Source organism: Salvelinus fontinalis, chromosome 8 (genome assembly GCF_029448725.1).
Source record: "Salvelinus fontinalis isolate EN_2023a chromosome 8, ASM2944872v1, whole genome shotgun sequence".
NCBI lineage: Eukaryota > Metazoa > Chordata > Actinopteri > Salmoniformes > Salmonidae > Salvelinus > Salvelinus fontinalis.
The window spans coordinates 17,777,919-17,788,621 of record NC_074672.1 but is presented as its reverse complement, the minus strand read 5'-3'; the positions used below and the strand labels follow the sequence as shown (position 1 = coordinate 17,788,621).

The 10,703-nt window shown below is 42.9% G+C and overlaps 1 protein-coding gene across 1 annotated transcript; it reads right to left on the bottom strand.

Annotated features, from left to right (window-relative positions):
• Positions 1 to 12: 12 nt before the first annotated feature.
• Positions 13 to 3,290, bottom strand: LOC129860779 (zinc finger protein 726-like). Its single transcript, XM_055931512.1, has 2 exons — positions 3,181 to 3,290; positions 13 to 1,735 (listed from the first exon to the last, which is right to left on the bottom strand). The coding sequence occupies exon 2, from the start codon at positions 1,714 to 1,716 to the stop codon at positions 838 to 840; it is 879 nt and encodes a 292-aa protein (XP_055787487.1). The 5' UTR covers positions 1,717 to 1,735; positions 3,181 to 3,290; the 3' UTR covers positions 13 to 837.
• Between the last annotated feature and the right edge of the window lie 7,413 nt (positions 3,291 to 10,703).

The following is a 10,703-nucleotide window of genomic DNA, read 5'->3' as shown; positions in this document are numbered from 1 at the left end:
AGACAAACGCAATAAATGTGTAAGTAATCCTATTATCAATTAAAAAATACATTTACAATCAGCCTGAGGTAGTTATGCAGAATTCAACTGGAGACGTATCATTTCGACATACATAGACTTTGCTACACAAATTTAACAACACTGTCCACATTACACAGACTACAGATATAGGGATTCACTTGTTCTTATGACAGGTACATTTAGTAATTAATCAACAGCAATGCATCTGATTATTTATGCGTACATAAATTGGTGAAGTTCAATTTCTGGACAACTCAATGGTTAAGGCCCAGAGAGAAACCCTACAGGCCTTTTTGAACATAATCTAAAAAGCAGATGAATACATTTTGATGTGCCACATCAGAGGAGTTAACTAGTTTAATAGCATGTCATTTAATAATGCATGGACACTAGCCCTTACATGGCAATGGATCAAAAGAACTGAATGAATCATAACTCAAAAATGTATATATTCTATTCTAATACAAAAAAATAGTCAAGATCTCAAAAGCAAAACCATAACATTTCAGAGGACAGTTAATCACTTGAAATGCTTGACAGAATGTTTCAAAATCATGATCAATTGTGGAAAGTTATTTTCTCAAACTCATGAAGGAATAAATACCAAAATCATGATGCGAGGCAAAACAAGTGTTTCATGGTATAACTCCTTTCTGAAACAGCGTCCACATCGGTGGAGATGAAACAAAACAAGTGTTTCATGGTATAACTCCTTTCTGAAACAGCGTCCACATCGGTGGAGATGAAACAAAACAAACATATTTTTTTAAATCATGATCGGACTAATTATCCCATTTATTTTATCATCATTTGGGATCATATAAGAACCTCAATGTCATAAGCAACTTTTTGCAATTTTTCTCCTTTAGTTAACAACACAGGCCAAAGTTCCTCTTGACGCACATAATTAACTTTCTCTGCTGGGCCTGGATGTTTGACTCTACTCCTCTTTTTCTTCTTTTTAGAATGATCATGTTTAGTTGAGAGATCATGGCTCTTCTTATTAAGCTTCTTGTTGAGCTTCTTGTTGAGCTTCTTAAGCTGCTTGGGTGTGAGTGTGACCTGAATGGGAGGTGTTGGTTGCATCGTGGACGTGGACGTGGACTCAAACCCAGGTCGAGGCTCGAGGTCGGGTCTGGGTATGCCCCTGGGGTACTCGTGACGCTGGCAGAAGAGCACCCCACATTTCCGGCAGCGGTACGCCTCTTCTTTGGCATGGATGGTTTGGTGACGTTTCAGGTTGTGGTGTGTGGTGAACGAGCGCTCACACTGGTCGCAGGGAAAGGGGCGCTCCCCAGTGTGAACCCGCTGGTGCTCAGTGTAGTGGCTGCGGCTCAGGAAACGTTTCCCACACACACCACAGGGAAAGGGCCTTTCTTCGTCATGGAACTGTTTGTGTCTCACCATCTGAGGAAAAGAGAAGAAGTTCTGGCCGCACACCTCACAGGTAAATCCTCCAACTGGATTGGCGCTGTACGAAGGTGGCAATAGCAGAATGGGTGGCCGCTTGTACGGCTTCAGGGAAGGATCGGGTACAATTAAAGGAGTCGATGGGGCAATCCGTTTTTGTACTTTCAGGTTACCAGTAGATTCGTTTTGAAGAATCGCCATTGCAGCCTCACGCACTTTGAAAACCGCAGCACCTGCTGCAGCCCTCTTACCCAGCCCATTGGTCCCAGTTTCCTGGTCAGCCATGTCTACTCCACTCAGGACCCTGGCAAAGCAATGAGTCAGAAATATAGATCAGAGGTCAATAAAAATCATTAGGGACAGAAACCTCTGAAGTACAGTAAAAAATAGTTGATTGGCTTGATGTTAGCAGAGAAACACAAGTTCCCATACTATAGCAAATATAATTTTCTTTACAATTTGTAATAGTTCAATGTAGCTAGCTAACATTGAGCCATTTTTTACCCGGCTAGCAACCCAGTGCATCTTCTTACCTCCAGATAGCCCAGAGGCCAGTAGATGGCAATATTGAATCGTTTGATCTTACCGTCCAAAGGGACTACATGCAGCCGGCTATAAACTTGTATCCCCATGGACTGGTTCGTACACAAAACATTCTCCATTCAGGCTGCAAAGGCATAATTTCCCTCCTTAACTGGATTTAATGGCAAGAAGGTGGGAAATATGTGCATCATTTCTTTATGAAACACCATTTTACACCACTATGCTAGAGTTTAAATGCCAGTCTTGGATGTTGCATATCACGTTCTGCCAATCAGGTTGTAGGAGTCGGTTTACTCTTGGGCTGCGGTACAATAATGTTATTTTTACCCCCTCAACCCTCGCACTAGCTACTTTCCCTCGGGGGAAACCCAGTTGAAACTGGATGCAATTTGGTTGCCATCTTAAGTGATATGGGTTGCCATCTTAAGTGATTGGGGTTGATATGACCCACAATTCAATGCAAACAGTAGTGACGTGTCAAACGTCGGTGGCCGCGAAGTGTCAAATGTAATCAACGCTGCATTTTTCGGCATTCGAGAAAAAATTACAATGCTAGCTTGCAAGCAAAAAAATTATATAATATTATAAATTAAAGATTTTAGCGGTGGCCAATGGCAATATGATGTTCAAAGTGGCCGACTCAGTGGGGAGCCTATAAAGCGTAGCTAGCTAGCTTCATAAACATTTTTGGGGAATTCTGAAATTTATTTGGAATAAATTACCGAAATATAAAACTAGCTAGCCAGCTATTTCTTTCCGCCTTCTCCATTAAAATCTTTTTAAGGAGTAAGTCGAAGCATTTTCACCCTGAATGAATAATGTAGATAAAACAAACTGGTCCACAGGGGATATGAGTGTATAGCCGACTGCATGCAGTCCCTTTGGACGGTAAGATGAAACGACTCAATATCGCCATCTGCCGGCCTGGGCTAACCTTCAGTAAACTCACATACTTGCCAACTACATAAAAACACTGCAAATTGGTTGTATCCGGCTATCTAGTAAAATAATGTGGAAAGTAGCTAGTTAGGATAGTTAACATTCATGATGAAAGATGGATGCTAATTCTGCTAATAATAGCTAACGTTAGGTCATGTGACTTTTTCAAAAGATCATTTCTGGACCATCAATACTTTAACATTTGCCATTCATATAACGTTACGCAAATAGTATACAACGGGTGGCAGTAAATAGAAAACTACTTACAGAAAATAACGTTTAAATGTATATAGTTCTCGGATGAAATTTCATAAATTGGCAAACTAGTCAAATTTCATGGCAGTCTTCTTGAGCGCTTTTTGCATGTAAGGTGCAACACCAACACATCCCACTAGAAACATAAGCACCCAATTTAGTTCCTACATTATTGTAACTCTATAATAATTAATAAATCCTACCAAAAATATCTATCATGATGTGGATCAATAAGGTTTAAAAAATGAATAATTATATATATATGTGAACACCTGCAACCTTGCCGTGAAAGTGTACTTTGTCATTACTATATGTGTTTGAGATCATCAATTCTGCTCAGTTGCTGAAGTAAGTATGATGGATTTGAGTAGCCTAACTATCGCCATGATATTCTGAAATTAAATCTGTGAAAACCCATAGACAAGGATTTTGGTAGAAAATAGAATTTAATCAAAATGTTCAATCTTCTTAAAAAGTCTCTCACTCAAAAGTGGTGCTTGATGAAGTTCTTCAGAAATTCTGCCAGGTGTCACTGTTGTCTGCAGAATAGCCTACAAACGATTTGGAAAATAATAGATCATTCATTTACTCCAAATAATTTAGGATTACACATAATTTACTTATGACCCAGATGAAACAGTGATGTAAATAGAGGAAGCAGTGGTGGGCACTAATACTTTTGTGTATAAACATAGACATACACTACAAAACCCTAATAGTGAGTTGCACCTCATTTTGCCTTCAGAACAGCCTCAATTCCTCGGAGCATCTACTCTACAAGGTGTCGAAAGCATTCCACAGGGATACTAGCCCATGTTGACTCCAATGCTTCCCAAAGTTGTGTCAAGTTGGCTGGATGTCCTATAGGTGGTGGACCACTCTTGATACACACGTAAAACTGTTGAGCGTGAAAAACCCAGCAGCATTAGAGTTCTTGACTCACTCAAACCGGTGCGTCTGGCACTTAATACCATACCCCGTTCAAAGGCACTACAATATTTTGTCTTGCCCATTCACCATGTGAATGGCACACATGCACAATCCATGTCTCAATTGTCTCAAGGCTCAAAAATGCTTATTTAACCTGTCTCCTCCCCTTCCTCTACACTGATTGAAGTGGATTTAACATGTGACATCTATAAGGGATCACTGCTTTCACCTGCATTCACCTGGTCAGTCTATGTCATGAAAAGAGCAGGTGTTCCTGATGTTTTGTACACTCAGTGTATATAATGGGTATTTCAGATGGTGTATGTGCGTATGCTTGCGTGCATGTGTGTTTGAACGAGAGAGAGACACAGTGTCATTATATAGAGATCCAGTTTTTGGTGTCCATTGCTATTTTATGCGAGAAGGAAAGAGGTCAATGATGAATGATAGGGGTAGGTTAACACCACCCCTCTCCACCTATGCCCCGGGTGATAGACTGCACTCCAGACACAAGTGTGGAAATTGATCTATCATGCTGCTTCTGAGAGTTAAATCAATATCTGTTTCATTTTTTTCTCATTGCAGTGCTGAGAGAAACAGCAGACCCCTGTTGACACTAGTCTAGTACAAACCTGTATTTTACTCTACTTTACCATTCCATGTGAGATATTATCTACTGGGTGTGTTCGCTGTGGAGAGACTTGATGAGACGCATAGAGAATCTGAGTCTTGTAGAGTATGGTGTGTGTGTGTGTGTGTGTGTTTCTGAATTGGCTATTTAAATACACTATATACAAAAGTACACACCCTCAAATTAGTGGATTTTGCTATTTCAGCTACAACCGTTGCTGACAGGTGTATACAATCGAGCACACAGCCATTCAATCTCCATAGACAAACATTGGCAGTAGAATGGCCTTACTGAAGAGCTCAGTGACTTTAAACGTGGCATCGTCATAGGATGCCACCTTTCCGACAAGTCAGTTTGTCACATTTCTGCACTGCTAGAGCTGCCCTGGTCAGCTGTAAGTGATGTTATTGTGAAGTGGAAACGTCTAGGAGCGACAATGGCTCAGCATGCAAAGTTTTAGGCCACACAGGCTCACATAACGGGACCGCCAAGTACTGAATAGCGTAGTGCGTAAAAATTGTCACCGTCTGGCAGTCCGACAGACGAATCGGGGTTTGGCGGATGCGAGGAGAATGCTACCTTCCCCAATACATAGTGCCAACTGTAAAGTTTGGTAGAGGAGTAATGGTCTGGGGCTGTTTTTCTTGGTTTGGACTAGGCCCCTTAGTTCCAATGAAGGGAAATCTTAACGCTACAGCATACAATGACATTCTAAACGATTCTGTGCTTCCAACTTTGTGGCAACAGTTTGGGGAAGGCCCTTTCCTGTTTCAGCATGACAATGCCCCTATGCACAAAGCGAGGTCCATACAGAAATGATTTGTCGAGATCGGTGTGGAAAAACTTGACTGGTCTGCACAGTGCCCTGACCTCAAACCCATCGAACACCTTTGGGTTGAATTGGAACACCGACTGCGAACCAGGCCTAATCGCCCAACATCAGTGCCCAACCTCACTAATGCTCTTGTGGCTGAATGGAAGCAAGTTCCTTCAGCAATGTTCCAACATCTAGTGGAAAGCCTTCCCTGAAGAGTGGAGGCTGTTATAGCAGAAAAGGGGGCACCAACTCCATATTAATGCCGATGATTTTGGAATGAGATGTTCGACGAGCCGGTGTCCACATACCTTTGGTCATGTATTGTATGTATTTCATTGTGTTTCCATAACAATCCAAACCAGACGGTTGAATCAGCTTGTGTCTGAAGAGAAACAACTTGGCAGCATTGGCCCCTTCCCTCCATCCTTCTATTCCTCCTTCCCTCCTCCTCTCTCTCAAGGTGACACTCTTCCATCTGCCCCTTCCTCTTCTTGCCAATCTCTATCTCTTCATTTAAATCCCCCCTTCATACTCTGTCCCTCAATATCTCACCTGTTTCGTTCAAGCATCCTGTGTTTTGAGGTTGACATTTATTTGTCTTTATTGTTGGGGCAAGTTATCACAGTAGCCTGTGTATGTGTGTGTGTGTATACTGGAGTGAGATAGAGGTAGAGACAGTTCACATAAACATATATGTTTTATCTCCATCCCCGTCTGGCCAGATGGCACTCTGAGTCTGTCTTTTTACTGTGGCATCATTCACAGCCAAGTGAGATCCTTCATATGTGGTGTATCCCGCCCTTGCGTCCTTCATCCCTCACCACACAGCATCCCCAATTGAATTACCCTCATCCTCTCCCCTCCTTGCCTCATCCCATAGGGGGATAGAGAGGATGGCTTAGGGGTGGAGGAATGGAGGGATGGGTAGACATGGGAAAAAGAGGGAATTGGTGTGTTGTGTGTGACGTCTGTGTGTGTGGTAATGTGTAAGGTAAAGAGGAGGATCATCTACTCCATGGTATTGTTCACTCCTCACTCACCTTGTTGATTAAGTCAGTATTTTCCTTCTTTCTGTGCTTTACACTTGACTACAACAACCTTTCGCTTTCCAGTCAACGTCCGAAAGGACCCCAATTTACATTACACCTCTGCTTATTAGCCATCAATGACCTTTGTGCTTATTCTCCCGTTACATGTCTGACATCCAGTCTGGATGTGTTGTTATTACCTGGTGCTGTTGGTTGTTATGTTAAGGTATTGTTGACAGGCTGTTGTGTTTACACAGGCATCCCCACACAGCCCACAGGCTCAGCCTCAGCCATGTCCGCCCTGCCGAGAGAGACTGAGCTGTCTGCCACGCCATCCGTCAGCCGTGTGCTGAAGGGTTGAGCCACTACAACGCAATTACACATTCATTTCACCCAGTCCAGGCCAAGCAAGGCAGTCTCCCCTCCCCCTCGTATCCATCCCTCCCTTCCTTCCTTCTCTGGCTCCTTCTGTCTTCCTCCACTGCACACAAAAATACTCTCCATATTCTCTCGCTCTCTTTCTGCCCCTTCATCCCCTTCCATCTCTCCTTGATCTGGCTCAAATTCCCCCCTTTTACCCTCTGCTCCCTCCTCTCTAATTTTCCCTGTCTTCTTACCCAATCCCCTGTAGGTTAGCTGTAGGTTCAGAGAAATGCAGAACAAAGGCCAAAAGAGGACAGGTAGAGCATGCAGAGAGGAATGTAGGAGATGACACAGGAAAGGGGGACCAATGAAAAGAAAGGAACCTGAATTAACATGAACCACAAAGGGAGGAGAGGAGGGACTGGAAGAACGAGGAAAGAGGGAGGAAGGGGGTTGGTTGTATATTGCTGAGCTAGCTGGGGACCCCTGAATGAGGAATGGAGGGTGATGCAGAGACTGGCTCTAATGTTATATTGATCTGACACAGCCTGAGGGCACATAACTCTGACTGTGTGACTGGTACTAGAGAGAGAGAGAGAGAAAGAGAGAGAGAGAGAGAGAGAGAGAGAGAGAGAGAGAGAGAGAGAGAGAGAGAGAGAGAGAGAGAAAGAGAGAGTCTGATCGTGGTTGGATTAAATTGAACAAGATTAAACAGAATGGTACATTGTTTTATTCTGTGTGAGCGAGATAGAAGAAATATGAAGATAATAGAGCTAAACATTTTATCTGTACATATCTTGTCAAACATTAAAACTCCCATTGGATTGTTAACACCCTGCTGTTTGACTGAGAGCTGAATTACACTGGCATTCTGTTATCACGCTGTCAAGAGCTCCAGTAGCTCTTATGTTACACTAGCAATCCGTACTAATATTATAGATCCTCAGATTGACAGTGAGTGGGTGACAAGACCCATTTGTAGTCTAAGCAAGTGCTCCTCAGTCTCCACCCCTATCATGCATTTGGCTCAAGCTGATAGTAGAGCTTTTAAAATTCCAGTGAAATATTACCTGAGGTGTGTGTCTATTGAAAACGACACAACATAGGTGTACTGAACATGCGTGTGTGTGCTTGTGTGCATGTGTTTGGTATATGTTGCAGTGAATTGAAATGAGTTCAGGGTCCAGGTCTCTGTTCAGTATCAGTAATATCAGATCGACTCCCTGCAAGAGCTGGAGATCAGGAGTCACTGGGGAGAACATTATGGTGAGATCACTGAGGAGGGAAGGAGGGATTAATGGTGTCGAGGTGTGTGTACGTATGTATGTATGTATGTATGTGTGTGTGTGCGTGCGTGCGTGCGTGCGTGCGTGCGTGCGTGTGTGTGTGTATGCATGTGTGTGTGTGTGTGTGAGAGAGAGTGAGTGAGATTCAATGTATTCACCAGCAGAGGTGTTGCCATCAGAGTATTGATTCTGCAACACTTTGCTGTAATACAAATGAAACAAACAGATTGGAAGAATAGATACATCTAAACAGGCGATATAGAGAGAGTTTCATTAAGAGAAAATGTCTGGGGAGTTCCTGGAGTTCAAGGCCTGTTCAGGTACAGGATTTCAATATTCCACCATGGATACATAATGAGGTATTAATTTAAATAAAGGTGTATTGTGTTTCTGTTGTAAATGAAGTGGATGTGCCCCCTCCTAGGTAATGGCTGTATTTCATTTAATGTGATGATTCCCCCCTATCCTCCCATTTAGTCCAGGCCTCCATGTGGATGTCTATTGATCTGGACACTGGACAGGGGTCATAGTGGATGATTAATCCAAGCATAGGCGTTATGCTTGACATATGCGTGGCGGCAGGTTAGAGAGTTGGGCCAGTAAGCGAAAGGCTGCTGGATCGAATCACCGAGCTGACAAGATAAAAATCTGTTGTTCTGCCCCTGAGCAAAGGCACTGTTCCTAGGCTGTCATTGTAAATAAGAATTTGTTAACTGACTTGCCTAGTAAAATAAAAATAAAAAGAAGACAGGTAGCCGAGTGATTAGAGCGTCACTAGTTCTAATTCCCGAGCCGACAAGGTGAAATATCTGTTGATGTGCCCTTGAGCTCCAGGGTTGCTGTTGGTGATGGCTGACCCTGGCTGTGACCCTGGCGAGTTGGGATATGACAATAACAACAAAAAGTTCCTAATACACGCTTGTAAATGTGTGAGACAAAACAAATATAAGCATCAACCAAATTATTATTGTAAGAATCTTCATGTTGTGGTCCCTCTCTTAGCATTTGAATGAATTAGTCAATCCGCTCTAAAGCCTTCATCCTCCTGCCTGCTACTAGTAATCTCTATCCCCACTGGAGGGACAACTCTAAAGCCTTCATCCTCCTGCCTGCTACTAGTAATCTCTATCCCCACTGGAGGGACAACTCTAAAGCCTTCATCCTCCTGCCTGCTACTAGTAATCTCTATCCCCACTGGAGGGACAACTCTAAAGCCTTCATCCTCATGCCTGCTACTAGTAATCTCTATCCCCACTGGAGGGCCAACTCTAAAGCCTTCATCCTCCTGCCTGCTACTAGTAATCTCTATCCCCACTGGAGGGACAACTCTAAAGCTGCCACCCCCTACTTTCTACTTTCCTCTCCCATCTCTTTGTTTATCATGCTGTGCAGTCTTTGCCCTCCACATTCTCTCACCGCGCTACTTCAATCTCTCCCAGCTCTCATTTACCCATCTCTCTTCCCTTCTCTCATGGTATCCCTCTCCACCCTCTCAATTTCCCTTGCTCATGTCTTCTCCCACTTCTTCTTCCTCTCTTTCCTTTCCACTCATTCACCCCCGGTGCTAAGATGCCACTAGCAGTGTTCACAGCTGGGTTCTAATTTAAGGAAATGTAGTCAAATGTAGTACAGAGGCATATCGGATATTAATAATATAAAAACTCTGAAGACGATCTCTCTCTCTCTCTCTCTCTCTCTCTCTCTCTCTCTCTCTCTCTCTCTCTCTCTCTCTCTCTCTCTCTCTCTCTCTCTCTCTCTCTCTCTGAAAATACTCTTCCATTCCTCATCCCTCATTTAACCTGTCTACCCCTCCCTCCTCTCTCCTCTGCCCTCCTCCCCCCTCCTCCATCCTATCCTGTAACCATGTTACGTCTGTTGTGACAAAATATTAAAATGAGATGGGAATAGGGAAATAGGGGATAGGGTAGAGTAGTGAACAAGGAATGGAGAATAGTGATGGGTAGACAGTAGGGAATAGACTATTTTGGCTATTAAGTGGTGCAAAAGCAATTGCATGACCCAAACAATTAATACATTTCTCTCTGTCTAATGCCACTTTACTCTGCTTTCTCTCACACACACAGTCTCTACAATATGGTATCATCTGTCCTCTTTTCTCCTCTCATCTTTCCCTCTATAACCACTATGTGACTCTGAAAGAAGAGCTCTGTTTCTCTCTAGAGAGGAATCAGGGAAGTGTTCTTAGACCTCTCCTAGGCCCTCTTAGAAATTAATGACGTCGTAAAATCTATAACCATTGAACTGAATGTGATTGAATTGCTTAGCATCATGCCCAACCATCACCATGTATTGAGACAACTTGAGACATGTCTTGAGACGTCTTAAGACATATAAATGAATACATCTTGAGATGTGTAGAGACCTGTCTTAAGATTTTTTGAAAATGAAGATGTCTTTAAGACAGTCTATAGACAGTCTTGGAAATACAAATGTCTTGAGACATCTGCCTCAAGACGTCT

Bases quoted from the DNA above. Each gene is read 5' to 3' on its own strand.
- LOC129860779 (XM_055931512.1), bottom strand. From the start codon at position 1,716: ATGGCTGACCAGGAAACTGGGACCAATGGGCTGGGTAAGAGGGCTGCA.